Source organism: Stegodyphus dumicola, chromosome 3 (assembly GCF_044657685.1).
Source record: "Stegodyphus dumicola isolate Sdum_Otavi_A_Nest chromosome 3, ASM4465768v1".
Taxonomy (NCBI): Eukaryota; Metazoa; Arthropoda; class Arachnida; order Araneae; family Eresidae; genus Stegodyphus; species Stegodyphus dumicola.
In genome coordinates this window covers 36023251-36040128 of record NC_140770.1, presented here as the reverse complement: position 1 = coordinate 36040128, position 16878 = coordinate 36023251, and the positions used below count along the sequence as shown (strand labels likewise).

Sequence of the window (16878 nt, the reverse complement as noted above, 5' to 3'; positions counted from 1 at the left end):
TCCAAAATCCTACACTTACTTAAAATGTCTTTCAGTGCTTAATACGTGCTTTGCGTTCTTTCATTAATCACAATTTACTCTTTCAGAAATGTATGAAATATTACTTCTACTATTATCTGAAATAAATTTAAACAAAACTGGACTTTTTATATTGAAGGATTTTACTGGGCAGCAGTTCAATTAATAATTACTATTCATAGGAATTTTAATTAAATAGGTATATATTATTGATATTTTATTCTCATACAAAATTCTTTTTAAGCATGGTTTGAAAAACTTCAGCATTTTATGGCAAAAGATTACAATTTCACAAGCTTAATATATGTATTATAAAAGTCTCATTTGCATAGAAACGAGATGCCCATTTAGAATTATTCTATAGCGCACCTTAATGAAAAAAGAAGTGCGTGCATGTTATTAATAAGTAAGGAAGCTAATGGAGTACCAAGTCATTTCTGGAAATTTTAAATAAATATAACGGATATAAAGCTGTAGGAAGCGGCATTTAAAAACACAACTTATAAACTTTAAGAAAACTTTTAAAACATTAAGCTAAATAATGAGTTTCAGGAAAAGTCAAATGCAACTTAAAAAATAGTTGCATTTATATGATATTTGATGGAAATATCTTCCATTTAATAAGCTTACTACAGTACAGGTGGCATATTTCAACTATCAAATGAACATAGGTTATTCAGGAAATATTTGGATTTTGCATTTATCTTTAGAAGCTTTTACAATGATTATCTATATTATTTTTGAATGATATTCAAATAATACCAGTTAAGGGTTTTACTTGATTATTTTCAGAGAACAGGTACTTGCTAGAATGTTAATTATTCTTAAATCTAACAAAAGGTATCAAAATCCGCCTCACTGTACAAAAACATCAAAGTAGTTAGGCAACCGAAATGTGTTGTTTTCCGGTGAGCCATTGTTTACGCATGGTTCTATATTTTATCTGTTCTAAATTTGAGAAATACATCACATTTCTTTCGAATATCTAAAAGTCCATAGGGAATTTGCATTTGCCTCGGCGATGAAATGTAACGTCATGAAGCTTTATTATTTAAGCGTGTGCAGCAATAAGCAAAGTATTTCATACGTATTTTTTCTTCGAAATTTCAGTTCATGCTTTATCTGCCTTCAGAGTTTCGATCTATCATACCTTCGCGCTCGGTTCTTCGGTGCCTTGGATGCCTCTCCGGTAATTCAGACTACAAGAAAAGGAATTCTGACAGAGTCATCAACAGTTTCGTATGTTGGACACTAGCAAGCAATTTATCCTCATTAAATATGCCTGAAGATATTCTTAATCTCTTTTTTGGTTTGTAATGGGCTGTCCATACAAGTTTCAGATACTCCCTTTTTTAATTCGCTTACGTTATAGATTCAGAAATGCCCCAACGCTATGAAATTATTTAGAAAAACGTCGAAAGTTATTTTCACATTTTAATAACATAAATATTTGTATATTACTTTTCACCTGTAATTAAAATAAAAGGCATATAAAAAGATAATAATAGATAATATTAGCAGTTTCAATATTTAAAATTTCATGACCGAGGGGAATTATCATTTAAAGTTTGCAACCCTTGATGAAAGATCATCAAGGGTTGGCAAACTTTAACCGTTATCTCCTTCATAATACAGTGTTTTCCAGTTTAATTGTACCATGAAATCCGATCAAATTCAATATAAAAATTTTGGATCTCCAACTAGAAGTTTAATTCTTAATATGAACATGAATATTTTAAAAACAAAGAAGAAGTTTTAAATAATTTTAAGTCGTGTAATATTTCTGACAATTAAAAATTACATCAAAATATATTACGAAAAACATAAAGATACTTAAAATTTATTTCTTAATGATTAAATGCAATTAATACTTTTAAAGGAGAACCTTTTCAAAGTTCCGTTTAATTTATGAAATCCGAATTCGTATATCGGGAACGTTATTTCTTCAGTTTTGATTAAGATGGATCAAGAGGAAAACAGTATTCTCGTAATATGGATGTGCTGGTTCATATGAACTACTGGGGAATGTAATGCATTTTTCAACTAAAAATGGTCTGTTTAAAATGTTTTGAATCTCAGGGTTTAAAATCACTTCTATTAGGGCACAATTACGCTTTCAGAAGGCAAAATTTTTAAACTGATCCACTTGCAAAGCTAACGTTTCGCTCAGAAGAGAAATACGCCAAAGTGAAGCTTGAAATTAAGTAAGAGACAACCATGTATTTGGCATATATTTAGACACAAAACTCAGGCGATTTCGAGATCAAACAGATCCCTCTTCATCAGGAGTAAATAAATTTGAAGACTGGTAAGCAGCGGACGTAATGATCCTATTTATACCCTACTGCAGTACTTTGCTCCTAATGAAGAGAGACCTGTTTACCCTTGAAATCACTTGAGTTTTTTTGTCTAAATCTACATCAAATACAAGGTTATTTCTTTACTAATTTTAACATTTCGATATTTTAGGTAGTTAAATAATTAGTTAGACTTTCAGATATCGCTCTTTTGAGGATAAAAATTACAATTTTTATTGCAAAATTTATACCTAATAACAAAAATGCAAATAGGAACTTCTTATGTGTTCTAATAAAACATTAATACGCGTATTTCTTATATTCTTATTGATAGATTTTTCTCTGTTTTAGAATATTTGTATACAGATTGTATCGGAGAAGATGAAAAGGAACATCCATCTCCTGAATCACTTTCGAAAAAGATTTTCATTAAAGTAAGATGTCATATCACTTTTTAATATTTCTCCTTTTTCTCAATTAATTTGTAATATTACAAAATTTTAGCCATTTTACGATCTAATAACAACATATGCGTTAATGTTATACAGAATTTATAATAATTTGGTCACTGTATTCAGTTAAATTTGACCGAACTCTATTCCATAACTCTATGGTGAATAAATTTTACAACTTATCTCTAAGTTTCTGATTAAGTTCTTTATGAGTTTCTTAACTACAGTGGTAAACACGTTTATAAATTTTCTAATTTTTATGCAATATTTTGGCCAAATTTATTTCAATATTTTGCAAGAAAGTTTCTCAAGAATTGATATTTGATTGTCTGCTCTATTGTAATCAAATTTGTAAAAAGGGAATTATCTCATCTGAAAATCTGGCTGCTATTTATCATAAGACACAGGACATGCTAATTAATTTAAAAATGAGTTCATAATTAGGGGGGGAATTCGTCCTGCTCTCGCAATTTCTAATTGCACGACCTCATAAATGCCTCTAGGTATATCACGAATGCAATATATAAATGATTCGATAATACATAGGATGATTGAGAAAATTATAGAATGGATTAACACATAACAGTGCAACTTATTTAAAGTAGATTCTAGTTTTATAATTGAATTATATTTAAAAATACAAAATAAAAATAAAAATAATAAGAAAGAACTTAAAAAAATGTTTTAAATGTGGATATAGTTTTCTTTTTTATAACTTTTATTAAATTTATGTTTTAAATTTTACATAAACTGTGATACTAAATTTTATTCCTTACCAAAATCATTGACTGATAGTTACACAATGATTTTACATTTTTTGTGTACATATCAAAATTATCTAATGTGGATACCATATGACTTCGTTGTACAGCCTATTAAATTATATACATTTTTTACTGCACTTCATTTAAACTTATTTACTCGAATTTCATTAGAGATATATTTCTAATTCAATCATTTCAGTTCTTACTTCGCGGAAAGGCAAAAAAAAAAAAAAAAAAAAAAAAAGTAAATACTCAAAATATCTTCATTAAAACTTATAAAATACAGAAAAACTTAAAATTAGAGTTTATACACAAAAACAAGCTTCCTGCCAGCAGGAAAGACGATAAAAAGTTTCAGCTGAAATTAAAACTGAAAGTTAACTTTTGGTCCCACTGGGAAAAAAGACATTGGAGATAGTGCACCAACTCACGGCCTCGAAATTATCCTTTTATATCGTTATGGTCCTCCTTTTCTCTTCAGAAAAACAAGGATTGAGGAATCCTTAAGGAATACTCTGCCTAGGATCCAAAACTGATTTAATCGAACCTTGATATTACACGCAAGATCGCATTAAAATATTTTGAAAGTATGTAATTTTTTAAAAATAAAAAACTGAAAAATTTCAATAAAAATGTAAAAACTCTTTTAAAATTCCTTCTAGGGAAAGAAACTGAAAGATGAACTCATGATGTCCGAGGAATGTCATTTCATGCTAGAAGAAGAGGAAGAAAGAGAGAAAGATTTAGCGAATGCACTGGCATCAGCCCCCACGCCTCCTGGGGAAGGTGACGAAATTATACCTACCGTTATGGCAGCATCAGTAAGAATACTTTAAAATCCTTATTTTATTTACCGAAAATTTATTTTATTATTTGGAATATTTATCTTTATTTACTATACGTAAGTTAAAAACGATTGTAAAAGTATTCTTTATATTCTTAATATCTTTCTGATTTTATCAATTTTTCTTTTAATTATATTGGTCTAGTATTAATATCTTGTTTCCCACAAGCTTTGACTAGCTGCTATTCGTATGAATTTCGTTTCTTATTTCTCATCACATACATACATTTCGGAGGACATAAAAGAGCGTTTTTTATTCTCTGGCCGGCGGACATCAAGTGGTCCTCGAAGCCAGTCTTTGCTGTTCTCCTAGATTTTAAAGACAGACGAAAAATTAAATTCAAATTAACAGCGTATACCACACTGTAACTGAAAATGTCACAATTTGAAAAGTACACATGGCAGTCGTTTATCACCTTTTCTTCCAAGACTAACATTTATGAAATTTGTTAATGGTTCCTTTACATACGAACTTCTCTCTCTAGTCTTGGCAACAAAATAGAGATTTAAAGCTCTGTGACTGTAGGTTTTCTAATCAGCGTACATCCAAATATGGAATAGATTTATAAGAATTAGAAGGCTCATCCATCTCATTAATTCCAGTACAAATATTTATTTTATTTTTAGTTAATAAGGTAAATATTATTCAAAATCTAATAGACATGAATTATTAAAAAAATTTTTTTTCCATTATTCTATTTTCTATTTAAATTAATTTTTTTCTATTTATTTAATTATTATTATTAACATAAAATTAAATGAACTTTAATTAATAATATTTTAAAAATATAAGTGTGCTAGTAGTAACAAATGCTAAAATATTGCTTTCGAAAGGGACAAGAGTAATTTGGTTTGCAGAGCATTCTGTTGTTATTACTTATGCTCAGTTGTATGACGTAGTCAGCTGAAGCCCACGAAATTCACGAAATTCCAAGGAGCGCTAGATTACGCCTGCCGTTGGCAACAGCCTTGAGCACCTTTCAGGCTACAGTGCGATTTAGCTCAGTTCCGCATTCAATTTTGATGGAGAGCACTCCTAGGGGACGAGTCCGAGGGTCTCCCATCCCTTTCCCCTTCCACCAAACCACACGTAAGGACTTTCGGCTCGTCGCATATTTAGAGTGCCGCCATGTCGCACCGACACTATACATTTACGTAACATTCATGCCTTCTCAGGGATTCGAGTCCGGCGATTCGGCACGGCAGTTAGCGACGCTAACCACTATACCGGTTGAGCGGCGCAGAGCATTCTAATATTTAGACTTACTTACTTAATTAATTATGGCAAAGCACACTAGGGCTATCTGCCTAAGGAGAGAGATGCCTTTGTGGAGGACCTTTTAACCCGTCAGCACCCGCAACGGGACATTTCCCACCCCACTTTTATATTTTTAGTAAGAAAAGAAGAAATGCCGTACATGACTGTTCTGGTATTTCCGTTACCTTTCAGGGTTGAGTTCCTAAAGGCGTGGTTGAAAGGAATTTTTCCCACGATGTCTGAATGGCTAGATTATTTACAGATAAAGAGCTGTGGGACGGTAGCAAACCCGCGCGGTGTGGAATGTTCTATTTGTATTCACTACTTCAGTCGAAATGAGTGCGTACGAACGTGAACAAGAGAAACTGCGGGTTCTGCTCGCGAGTGTTGAACCAGATAGTGTATTGGTATATTGGTGTATTGAGGATACGGCAAAGCACACTAGGGCTATCTGCCTAAGGGGAGGGATGCCTTTCGTGGAGGACTTTCTAAGGGAAACTGGCTCGTATACACGTTACACATGGGGAAAATCACAAAAACGCCCATGCAGCCAGCCCGTTCGCGGGATTCGAACCTCGGACCGAACTACCAGTGTTCAGCGATTTTACCGCTCGGCCGCAGGTGGGCTCGAAACAGATAGTGAAATAGAAGATTGTGAATCAGAGCATGATATTATATCAGAAAGTGACCACAATACACATTCTGAACAAGAACATGATATAAATGATTTATGTGTCACGTCTTCTGTCTCATCCGAAGATTTCTATGTGGGAAAAGAAGGAACAAAATGGTCTAAGTATTGCCTTTCAAAAATGTTCGGACCCCGTCGAAAAACATTGTAACCCATTTACCTGGTGTAAAAAAACAATATCGAAATTTAAAAACTCCAGTTGATTGCTTACTTCAAATTTTGGATGATGATATTTTAGAATATTTGGTCAACTATACTAATATTTATATTTCAACTATAAAAGATAAATTTTCCAGAGAAAGAGATGCTCTTGAAACAAATGTAGCTGAACTGAAGGCTTTGTTTGGATTGTTATATTATGCTGGTGTTTTGAGAGCAGCGCACCTGAACGAAAGGACTTGTGGTCTACTGATGGTTTTGGAGTTAGTATTTTTAGAAATACAATGACACTCAATCGTTTCCATTTCCTTTTGAGATGCATTAGATTTGATAATATAAATTCGCGATCCCAAAGAAAAGAAACTGATAGACTTGTATCTATTAGGGACATTTTTGAAAAATTCTTGAAGAACATACAGAAACTGTACTTTCTCTCAGAATATTGCACAGTTGATGAAAAACTTGAAGCATTTAGAGGAAGGTGTCAATTCAGACAATACATGAGAAATAAGCCAGCCAAGTATGGTATTAAAATTTTTGCTTTATGCGATTCTCGCACGTTTTACACATATAATTTAGAAATTTATGCCGGACAACAGCCTATCGGACCTTACAGGCAATCAAATACGGCATCTGATGTCGTCAAAAGAATCATTTCTCCGATAAAAGGAACATATAGGAACATAACAATGGATAATTGGTTCATGAGTGTTCCTTTAGCGACTGATTTATTACACAATTATAAACTTACTTGCGTCGGTACACTTCGAAAAAATAAAAAAAAAATTCCGTTAGAATTTTTACCTCGTAAAGATAGACCTGTACACGCTTCACTATTTGGCTTCAAAAATAAAGAACTTACTTTAACATCGTATGTTCCAAAAAAAAAAAAAAAAAAAAAAAAAAAAACATCGGTCCTGTATTGTCATCCATGCATGATGACAACAAAATTGATCCAGAATCAGGCAAACAGAACAAACCCGAAATGATGATATTCTACAATATAACTAAAGGTGGTGTTGATACTGTAGACGAATTACAGTGGATGGACAAAAATATAGAAACACCTTGTGAAATGCGTGTTTGAAAAGAAAGATTGATTTTAATGAAATATGTAGGTGGCGCTGGCGTTTTTGACTACTGACGCCACCTATACAACTTCGTAAATGTGCTAAACAGTTCAGTTGTTGTCGGAGTACTGTTATGTGAGGTTGTCATTGCATTATGTCAGAGTTAACAGACTTCCAACCTGGGCAAATTGTTGGAGCACGTATAGTAGGTGCTTCCGTAAGCAAGGTAGCCGAGGTGTTTAGTGTTTCAAGAGGTACTGTATCGAAGATTTATTCCGCATATTTGAAAAGCGGAAAAACATCATCTGCTAAATCACAGCGCGGACGAAAGTGTGTCCTGAGTGATCGTGACAGACGATCATTAAGGGCAATTGTGACGAAAAATAAGAAGACCACAGCTGCAAAAGTTACTGCTGAAATGAATGTTGTGTTACCGAACCCTGTGAGTACCAAAACAATTAGAAGGGAGCTTCATAAACAGGGAATTGCCGGCCGTGCTGCAATCGAGAAGCCACTCATCAGTGATGCTAATGCCCGTAACAGGAAAAGGTGGTGTTTAAGTCATAAAGCCTGGACTATAGAGCAGTGGAAGGGAGTAATATGGTCTGACGAGTCTTCTTTCACATTGTTTCCCACTTCTGGCCGAGTTTACGTCTGGAGAACTCCATCTCAAGCCTATAATACAGACTGCTTGTTGCCAAGAGTGAAACATGGCGGGGGTTCTGTTATGGTTTGGGCAGCCATATCGTGGTTCTCTGCTAGCCCCATGATAACTGTGTCAGGGCACATGACTGCCAAGACTTATGTGAACATTTTGGCCGATCAAGTTCATCCCATGGTACAAACTTTGTTCCCCGATGGTGATGGTGTCTTCCAAGACGACAAAGCGCCTGTTCACACAGCTCATATTGTCCAGGAATGGTTTTCTGAGCACGAGGATAAGTTGTCCCATCTCCCCTGGCCACCACAGTCACCAGACCTGAATATTTTCGAACCTTTGTGGTCTACATTGGAACGGAAAGTGCGTTCTCGTTATCCACCGCCAACATCGTTATCTGAACTTGCCACCGTTTTGCAGGAAGAATGGTATAATATTCCCTTGGCAAACATACAGGAACTGTATTTATTCATTCCGAGAAGACTGCAAGCTGTTTTGGATGCCGACGGGTTTCCTACACCATATTAAGCAAAGAAACATGTTTTTTTAAAGGTGTTTCCATATTTTTATCCAACCCCTGTATGTAGAATATATTCAGTTTCAAGAAGATGCCGACGTTGGCCGCGTACAATATTTTTTGGACTAATGAATATTGCCCGGATTAATGCATTCATCATACACAACTCTAACCATGAGCAGAGTAATATGAAACGAAGGGATTTCTTGAAGGAATTATCATTAGCCCTTGTGAAAGAACATGCAGTAATTCGATCAAATATCACATCTCTACCCATTGCACTAAAAATTGGAGTGAAGAGGTTGGCTGGAGTCGATGTAACTAATGAACCAAAAAAGTTTCAAAAGAGAAGCTGTGGACGATGTGATATTTGTCCAAGAAAAGACGACCGGAAAGCATCTATGTCTTGTTTAGAATGCAACAAATTAATTTGTAAGAAACATGTAAATATCTTATGTGAAGATTGTTTCAAAAGTAAAGATTCTGAATAATTAAAAATACTATGTTTTTCAGTTATTGTATTACTGTACTTAATTTTGATAGAGATGAAATGATAAATTGTGTTACTGAACTTAATTTCAAAAGGTATAAAATGATAAATTGTATTACTTAATTTTGAAAAGGATGAATTGATTGGTAAAATTATACGTGAAATAAAGCGGTTTATTCCAAGCTCTGTCGAGCAATAAAACTCATAACTTAAAACACATACTGAAGAAAGAAACTCATATAAACATCTAGAAAAGAACATTAAAATTAATTAAGAACATTAAAAATTCATTTTTTTAAATAACTGATGAAAAATAGTATAATATTTAATTCCTTTGAAAAAAGCTGAGATTTAATTTCTCAAATAAAGTTAACCTACATCTTTGTTACGTAGTAAATTTTCTTAGAGATTATAAATTCTACCTTGAAAACAAACAAAAAAATGTTCATTTCTCCAAATTATAATTGGATTACATCTAATGTTAAATAATCAACTCGAATTAAAAAATTAAGCTAAATAGGGAATTTTAAAATCAAATATGGAGTATACATAGATCTATTGATTACAAATTTTCCATTTGAAATTCGAAGCATATTACTCACAGCTGAAGAAGAAACTGAAATTTTATTCGAAAACTGAATTAATTATACAAGAAGAATGATTAATTAAATATAAGACAGAGTGAGACGGTAATTCTTTTAAAATATCACTGCATACATTTGGAGAATCGGCAATTCTTTAAAAATACCCTTGCATACATTTGTAGAAATTTCAAAGAAAACATTTCAAATCTCTATTTTAGGCAATAATTTGGAATATTACATTATAAGGTATGTCTCCGACTTCCTAGCGTGCCTTTGTGATGTAGTGGTTCTGCACGCTTGATTCCCGGTAAAGGCGTTTGCTAATTTTTCATCTCTCCGGCTTTTCCAATTAAACTAATGTCTTTACAGTGGCTCCCGAACTAAAAGGGTTTGCATGATGATTTTCCTCAGAATTTGGCGATTGGGTCCCCTAAGAACCTCAGTCGCCATTTAAAAGGGGGAGGTATGTCTCCCGCCTTCCTAGCGTGCCTTCGTGGTGTAGTGGTTCTGCACGCTGGGCCGGTATCCAGAGATCCGTGGTTCGATTCCCGGCGAAGTCGTTTGCTAACTTTCCATCTTGCCTTCTTCCAAAAAATACCTAATGACTCTACAGCTTCATTATTTTTCAATGATTATTCCTATGCTGTGTACATTTTATGTATTTTTTAGGATATTTATTAAATTGTCAGGGTGTTCGCGAACTATTTGATCGCTGCTCTTTTATCTTTATTTACTGAAGGTAATGAAAAGTACTTACAATGGTAGCGAAAAATATCATAGTTAAGTATTTACAATATTGAAATATTGATTTATACCGTGTCTTTTGTAACAATTCCTGTTCAGGCAAACTGAAAATGATATATTTAAAACCTTTTTAGAGTCAACGGAAACGAATTGCGAAAGAATTATCTGACCTGGTGAATTATTTCTCTGCAAAGAGGTTCAGTACTTTTGAGGAAATCAAAAATTCGTGTAAGTATTAATTTTCCTTTTTTATTTTGATATAGCAATTCATTCTACCCTAAACTTTAACAGTTGCGTCAAAAAGGGAAAGAAAGGAAAGGCAACTCTTTTAAAATGTTTTGTATTATGTTTCTTTTTTTTATGTTTAAATTTCTCAAGTATAAAGACAATAATAATTATTAATAAGTCTCTTGTTGTTTGTGTCCTCTTTTGTTTGTTTGTACTCTTTTGGGAAAAGAAACTAAATAAATATATTATGCAAACATTAAGGTATCTTTATTAAAATGAAATTGTGCTAATTCCTTGGCAGAGAAAAAACCAACAGAAAGAACACATTATTGAACATTTCTTTATGATATCTCATTGAAAATATGAAGTAAACACAGAAGATGCAACATCCTACGTAAATGGCGACAAACCTTCTAACATAGTACATATGGTCACTTTACTTAACTTGCTTCACCAACCTAAGTTAGTGGCACTACAGAGTTAGGAAGTCATCCTAGTCACTGCTAGCAATCTGACGGTTAGGTCGCCTTTCTACATTTTACATTAATTTTTAGTTTCTTGGATATAATTATTTTCATTCACTTGCTTCATTATCCCTAAGATGCCCTTGTTGCAGTAATAGTCCGTGAACAGTCTATTCACAACACGGCCACTTTCATTGCGGACTTTCACTGCGTCCATCGAGTCCAACACTGGTAGACGTTTTGAAACTATTTAGCATGTTCTTCGTAAAATCGTTCAGAACATATTCGTTCTTCTTTCAAAACACTTCTAGATCCTACAGGACGCTGAGTCAGGAATAACTGTGTGTAATTCGCTTGCCAAACGTACCTAAAATGTATGCAAGGAACCTGAGCCTTAGGGAATATGCAAGAGCTTTCCAATCCTTCAACTATTCATGCTATCCTGTGTTGGCGGCTATTGTTCTCCATATACACAAATTCTAAAATCATTGCTTTAAGAAACAGAGATATCATAATCTGCATACAGTACCCCTCTGCCTTGATAGAACCTGCTGCAAAAACACGCATAGGTGGTGTGTCACTATGCATATACCTAATTATACGAGCATGATTCCCATATCAAGAGATTTACTACTAAATATGCGTCCTAGCCCCAAATGATATCCAAATCCTTCTTAACCGTGAACAAATATATGGTCGACAAACTCATCCTTGACAGCATCACTATTTTAAGGAACGATGTTCGTGACAGCACTGTAATTTTTAGTTTGCAATGGCAGAGTGTCCACGAATACATTTTATGCTAATTTGATCAGATGTGCCTATGCAGTCGGTATGAGATGGTTCCAGCAGGATTGCTTGTAACGCTTGCAGCATCTACAGTTTATTGTACGGACATAGCGTCTCAGCTTGTTTCTGCTAAAGTGGAAACATACAGATTATCTTGTATCAGTGCGCTCTTTCTGCCACCTACTATATATAAAAAAGTTTTTTTTCCAAAATAACAGGAATCTTAGTGAACCGGCTGAATGCATAAGCATTTGTATTTTCAAATCAGCATTGATTGCATAAGCATTTTTCTGGTTTCCTCCCATTGTAACCTGGATACGATCCAGTTTCCCTTAGAAAATTCTCAACTTAGACATCCTCCCTCTTTAGCAGATAATCCTTGCGTGCTCTGTAGTACTCAAATAAACAAAAACCAAGTCAGACCGAAATGAGCAGTTAATAAAGAAGTGGCATTCTTTGCTTTTTATTGCTGCGCAAATCCAGTAATAATTTGTCACGCCTTCTAGCATCCTTGCTACATAGTCAATATCTTATGCATTTTAGTAATGACTTGGACGGTTTTTAAGAAGAAGTTATAAGGTATTTCTCCTTCCTTCTTAGCATGCCTTCGTGGTGTAATGGTCAGCACGCTTGACGCGTATTCGAGAGGTCCGCGGTTCGAGTCCCGGTGAAAGGACTGCTCATTTTTCATCTCTCCTGCTTTCAAAAATACATAATGTCTCTACAAAGTATCTGATGAAGATCTTACTGTTCCACACAAAATTTATCGTACCAGCTTTTATATATGTAGCATATTGTTTTTTGTATATTCTTATTTTGACTAGTTTCGAGTAATGATTAAGAAGAATAGCTGCTCAGGAGGTAAAACATTTTATGTAACTGAAAGGGAGGTTACAACAATAGCTTCAGTAGTTTTCGTCTAGTGGCTATATCGTTGTGATGATGCTCAACATTAGGTGTTCTTTGGCGACTGTCAAGTACTGTAAATAAAACAAATATCCTTTCCTAATTGCTTAAAAGAGATATTATAGCATATTCCTGTACTACATGCGAACTATAGAGAATATAGAAATTATATACTTTCATTATGATTCTTGTGAGCGCTTCATTTTTATAGCTTTTTATTAGTAGTATACAACAAGTAATAGATATTAGACAGACCGAAAAATAATTAATATATTATTTTTGTAATTAATAATAAAATTCATTTATAAATTAACATTAATACTGTTAAAATTGAAACTTTTAAATTGAGTTGAAATAATGACTCTTATTATTAAGCGTAATTTTAATTACTAATTATGAAGTGTGCATTTTTCTTGCTGAAATAAAACTACATATTTTATTTGTATTTATTAGAACATTCCTTTTTTTAAGTAGACTAACTGACGACAGAATGTGTCGGGGTTCCGTTTAAAGCGACAGACTAAAATTTTTATTTTAATTATGAATTCTTTAAACTATATTCAGATAAAAAACAAATTATTTCGACATTGGTCTAATAAGTAATTTTTAATTTGAAATGTCTCAAGGTATGGGGGAATCTCTCATCTACAAGAAACATATATTAATAGCATAATCCGTTTCTAAAGACTGGAGGAATGAGTAGTTATGTTTTTAATGCTGCGCAAAAAGACTGTTGGATTATAAACATAAAGAGGCTAAACATTTTAATCATGAATAATAAAATAATTGAAAGCTGCTTTTAGTATCTGAAAACTTACGTAACCTAATCAGCGATTAAAATTTGGTAAAAAGGCATTAAGCTTAAAATTTATAGTTGTTGTGCTTCAAGCATAAATGACGCTTTGTACTTATTAAGTTAAGATTATTTTATGCTTTTCTATGCCTGTACTTCTTATGTATTAAATATTCCCCATATAAAGACGTTGGATTTATTTTTTTTTTCTATTTTCAGGGGAATTTAACGAAATGACCTCTCTTTCTGAGACCGTGGCCCTAAATCTGGGTTGTACTCAAGGCACTGATTTTGTGGAGTTTAACAAGAAACATTTCTCTCGTATTTATCCTAAGGGGACAAGAACAGATTCCAGTAACTTTGATCCATGTCCATTCTGGAATTTAGGATGCCAGATGGGTATGTGATGTGATATCTCTTTTCTGAATTAAATTTGGTTTATGTTTATTTACCCCAAGATATAAATAGAAAATCGGAAATTAAATTGAACTATAAATAAAAACATAAATGTGAGTACCTGAGATTTAGAAGAGAAAACTATTGCGTCATTAGGAATTTTGATGCTGGAGACGGGAAAAATGCCCAATGCCCTCGCCGGAATTCGAACGCTGGACCTCTCGAATACACGTCCACACTCATCCAGTTACTCCATGAAGGTATGCGGAAAGGAGAGAAAAAATACCTTATAAAATCATACAATCATGAAAAATCTGAGAATTTTGTCACTTTATCAATGCACACCTATCTAATGCAGGAGCATTAAGTGTTTGATAGACTGTAACCGTCCAGAGAATCCGAAATGGAATTTCAAGGGCAATAGGAAGCGAAATTTGGGATTTTAAGCGATTAAACACAAACTGCAGTTAGTTAGTTACTATTGTCAGCTAGCTACCATTATACCATCAGTCAGTCAGTTACTAAAATTATGCCATCAATCAGCTAATTACTACAGTCAGCTAGTTACCTCTGTGCCATCATTCAGTTAGCTACTTGTGTCAATACTGCTGCAGTCATGAACATATTTGAATGAAATGCAAACATCGATAGAATAGTTTTAAATTTAAGAGCGAGGAAAAACTGGATTACTTTACACCTGGATCCTTTGTGCTTTATTGCTTTCCAGTTATTAAGTGTTATTAAGTGTTCCAGTTTTTCAGTTATTAAGTGTTTAATTCGGTTGCTTCACAGAAATTATTAAAATTGTGTTAAATTAATTTGTTTATGTCATAATATGCATTAATACTGTGACGATTTCGCTCCATTAGCAACAAGTTCCTCAGTATACATGAACCGCCATCACATGATCTGCATCTTCGTCTTCCCCTTCCAAGAATGTGACAATCAACTGTATAAAAGAAAAACTCTTTTTATCTGCAAGTTAGCTTCATTTGTGACCTTTTTTTTTGATAGCTTTAGAGGGGCAGAAGAAAATGCAAAATTCTAGGACGATATAAGACTTACAATGTTTGGTATCTTCTGCGTTTCTAAAGGAAGTTAAGCAAAGCTAACACAGCATCAGAAATTTAATTTGCTTGATAATCCGATCATTAGCGATTATGTTTAGATAATTTCGGTGATGAAAAATGTCTTTGTCATCCTTATTGATCAGTTGCTGCACAATGAAGTTGATCAGCTGCTGCACATTTAACAGGAATATGAAATTTTAAAGTAAACATAAGTGTTTACTTACTAATGTGTTGTTGCAGCTTATATTACGTGTCTGACATAAACAAAAATGTCCACAAATCTTATCGTGACAATGAGCGAAGATTGCATTTGTACTTGGCACAGGCCTTGAGCATCATACAGGTGATGGTACTTTTTTGCCCAGTTTTGATGGAGAGCAACCCAGAACACGGATCTAAATTTCTGGGTCTGAAGTTCAATCCGTCTTTCCCTACCAATAAACCAGTCAAGGGGATATTGGCTCGTCGTATATTTTAAGTGCCCCCTATATCGTCCAGACTATACTTTCAGTTCTCACCAAGAAACAACTGATGATCATATGAGGGCCCAGACTATACTTACAAGACTACACTTATGGGCATCCATGCTTTCTCCAACATTTGGACCCGAGTCCAACGATACAATAGCCAGGATCATTTACCACTATACCCATTACGGCGGTTAGACACTGAATTAAATTATATTAGTAAACGATAAATAAGGTGAACAGTTTCTTCAGCAGATTACCTGCAGAGGAAAATTGCTGTGCACAGCCGTATTAGCTATGCTTCATAACAATTATTGGGTCTTCAAGAAAGACGCACATGCAAAGTATAAGCGTAAAGTACTGAGTAGTTCAAAAAACTGTTGTATTCAGCATGTATTATGGTTTTGTAAAATGTAAGACTAATTGTTACGTAACTAATATTATGTTGTGAGGTATTTTCTTTCCGCTTACTACATGACGTCGTGGTTAACTGAAAAGTTCGCCCGGCAAGCAATCGGAAGCTAAGGAGTTCAAGTTTCGGCAAGAAAATAGTTGATTTTTCTAGCTTCGAAACATCTAATAACTCTACAGTGTAACCAATTATGCAAACAGTAATGTATGAAATAATATTACAATATAACAATATAGCAACGAAGCTTCTATTTACATAAAATTAGGATTCAACTAGATATCATTTCATTGCTTTTGTTTTTTGTATATTCTCCCTTAATGATGTATTATTTTTAAGAAAAAGTAAAAGTTGAAAGCCATATTTGTATAAACACGATGCGTTTAAACGTAGTCGAATGGCAGCTGAGATAACTTATTACATTCCTACTATAAGCTCACATTCTCATCTATATCTTATTCAAATTTTCAATCGTTAATAAAAAACTTTTTATTCATCCACTCAAGTTCAAATACATTTTTTAAACTTGTAGTGGATGACACTTGATGTTAATACAGTTTTTTCACATATTAAAAGTCAATTCTTACTTATTTATTCCTGGTTATCGGAACTAAAGATATACTCTTTTTATTGAATATATTATAATACTTACATATAATGACCGTTTATTAGGAATTCTCACCTGCTGTAAAAATTAATTTTATAACAACTTATAAATAATAGTAGATGACTGCGATAAATGGGATTGTAATATTTAAGAAAATTAAGTGGCAACAGTAAGAGAGACTTCTAAAAATTTTTAAAGTGTAT

The 16878-nt window shown here is 33.5% G+C and overlaps 1 protein-coding gene across 1 annotated transcript in view; it reads left to right on the top strand.

The window, feature by feature from the left end:
* LOC118179919 (1-phosphatidylinositol 4,5-bisphosphate phosphodiesterase zeta-1-like) overlaps positions 1 to 16878 on the top strand; it is a 100402-nt gene that overhangs the window by 72421 nt on the left and 11103 nt on the right. Inside the window, exons 14-17 of the mRNA XM_085812761.1 lie at positions 2667 to 2749; positions 4194 to 4352; positions 10681 to 10774; positions 13946 to 14125. Of these exons, the coding sequence (XP_085668887.1) occupies positions 2667 to 2749; positions 4194 to 4352; positions 10681 to 10774; positions 13946 to 14125 (516 nt within the window). The remainder of the gene's footprint in view (positions 1 to 2666; positions 2750 to 4193; positions 4353 to 10680; positions 10775 to 13945; positions 14126 to 16878) is intronic.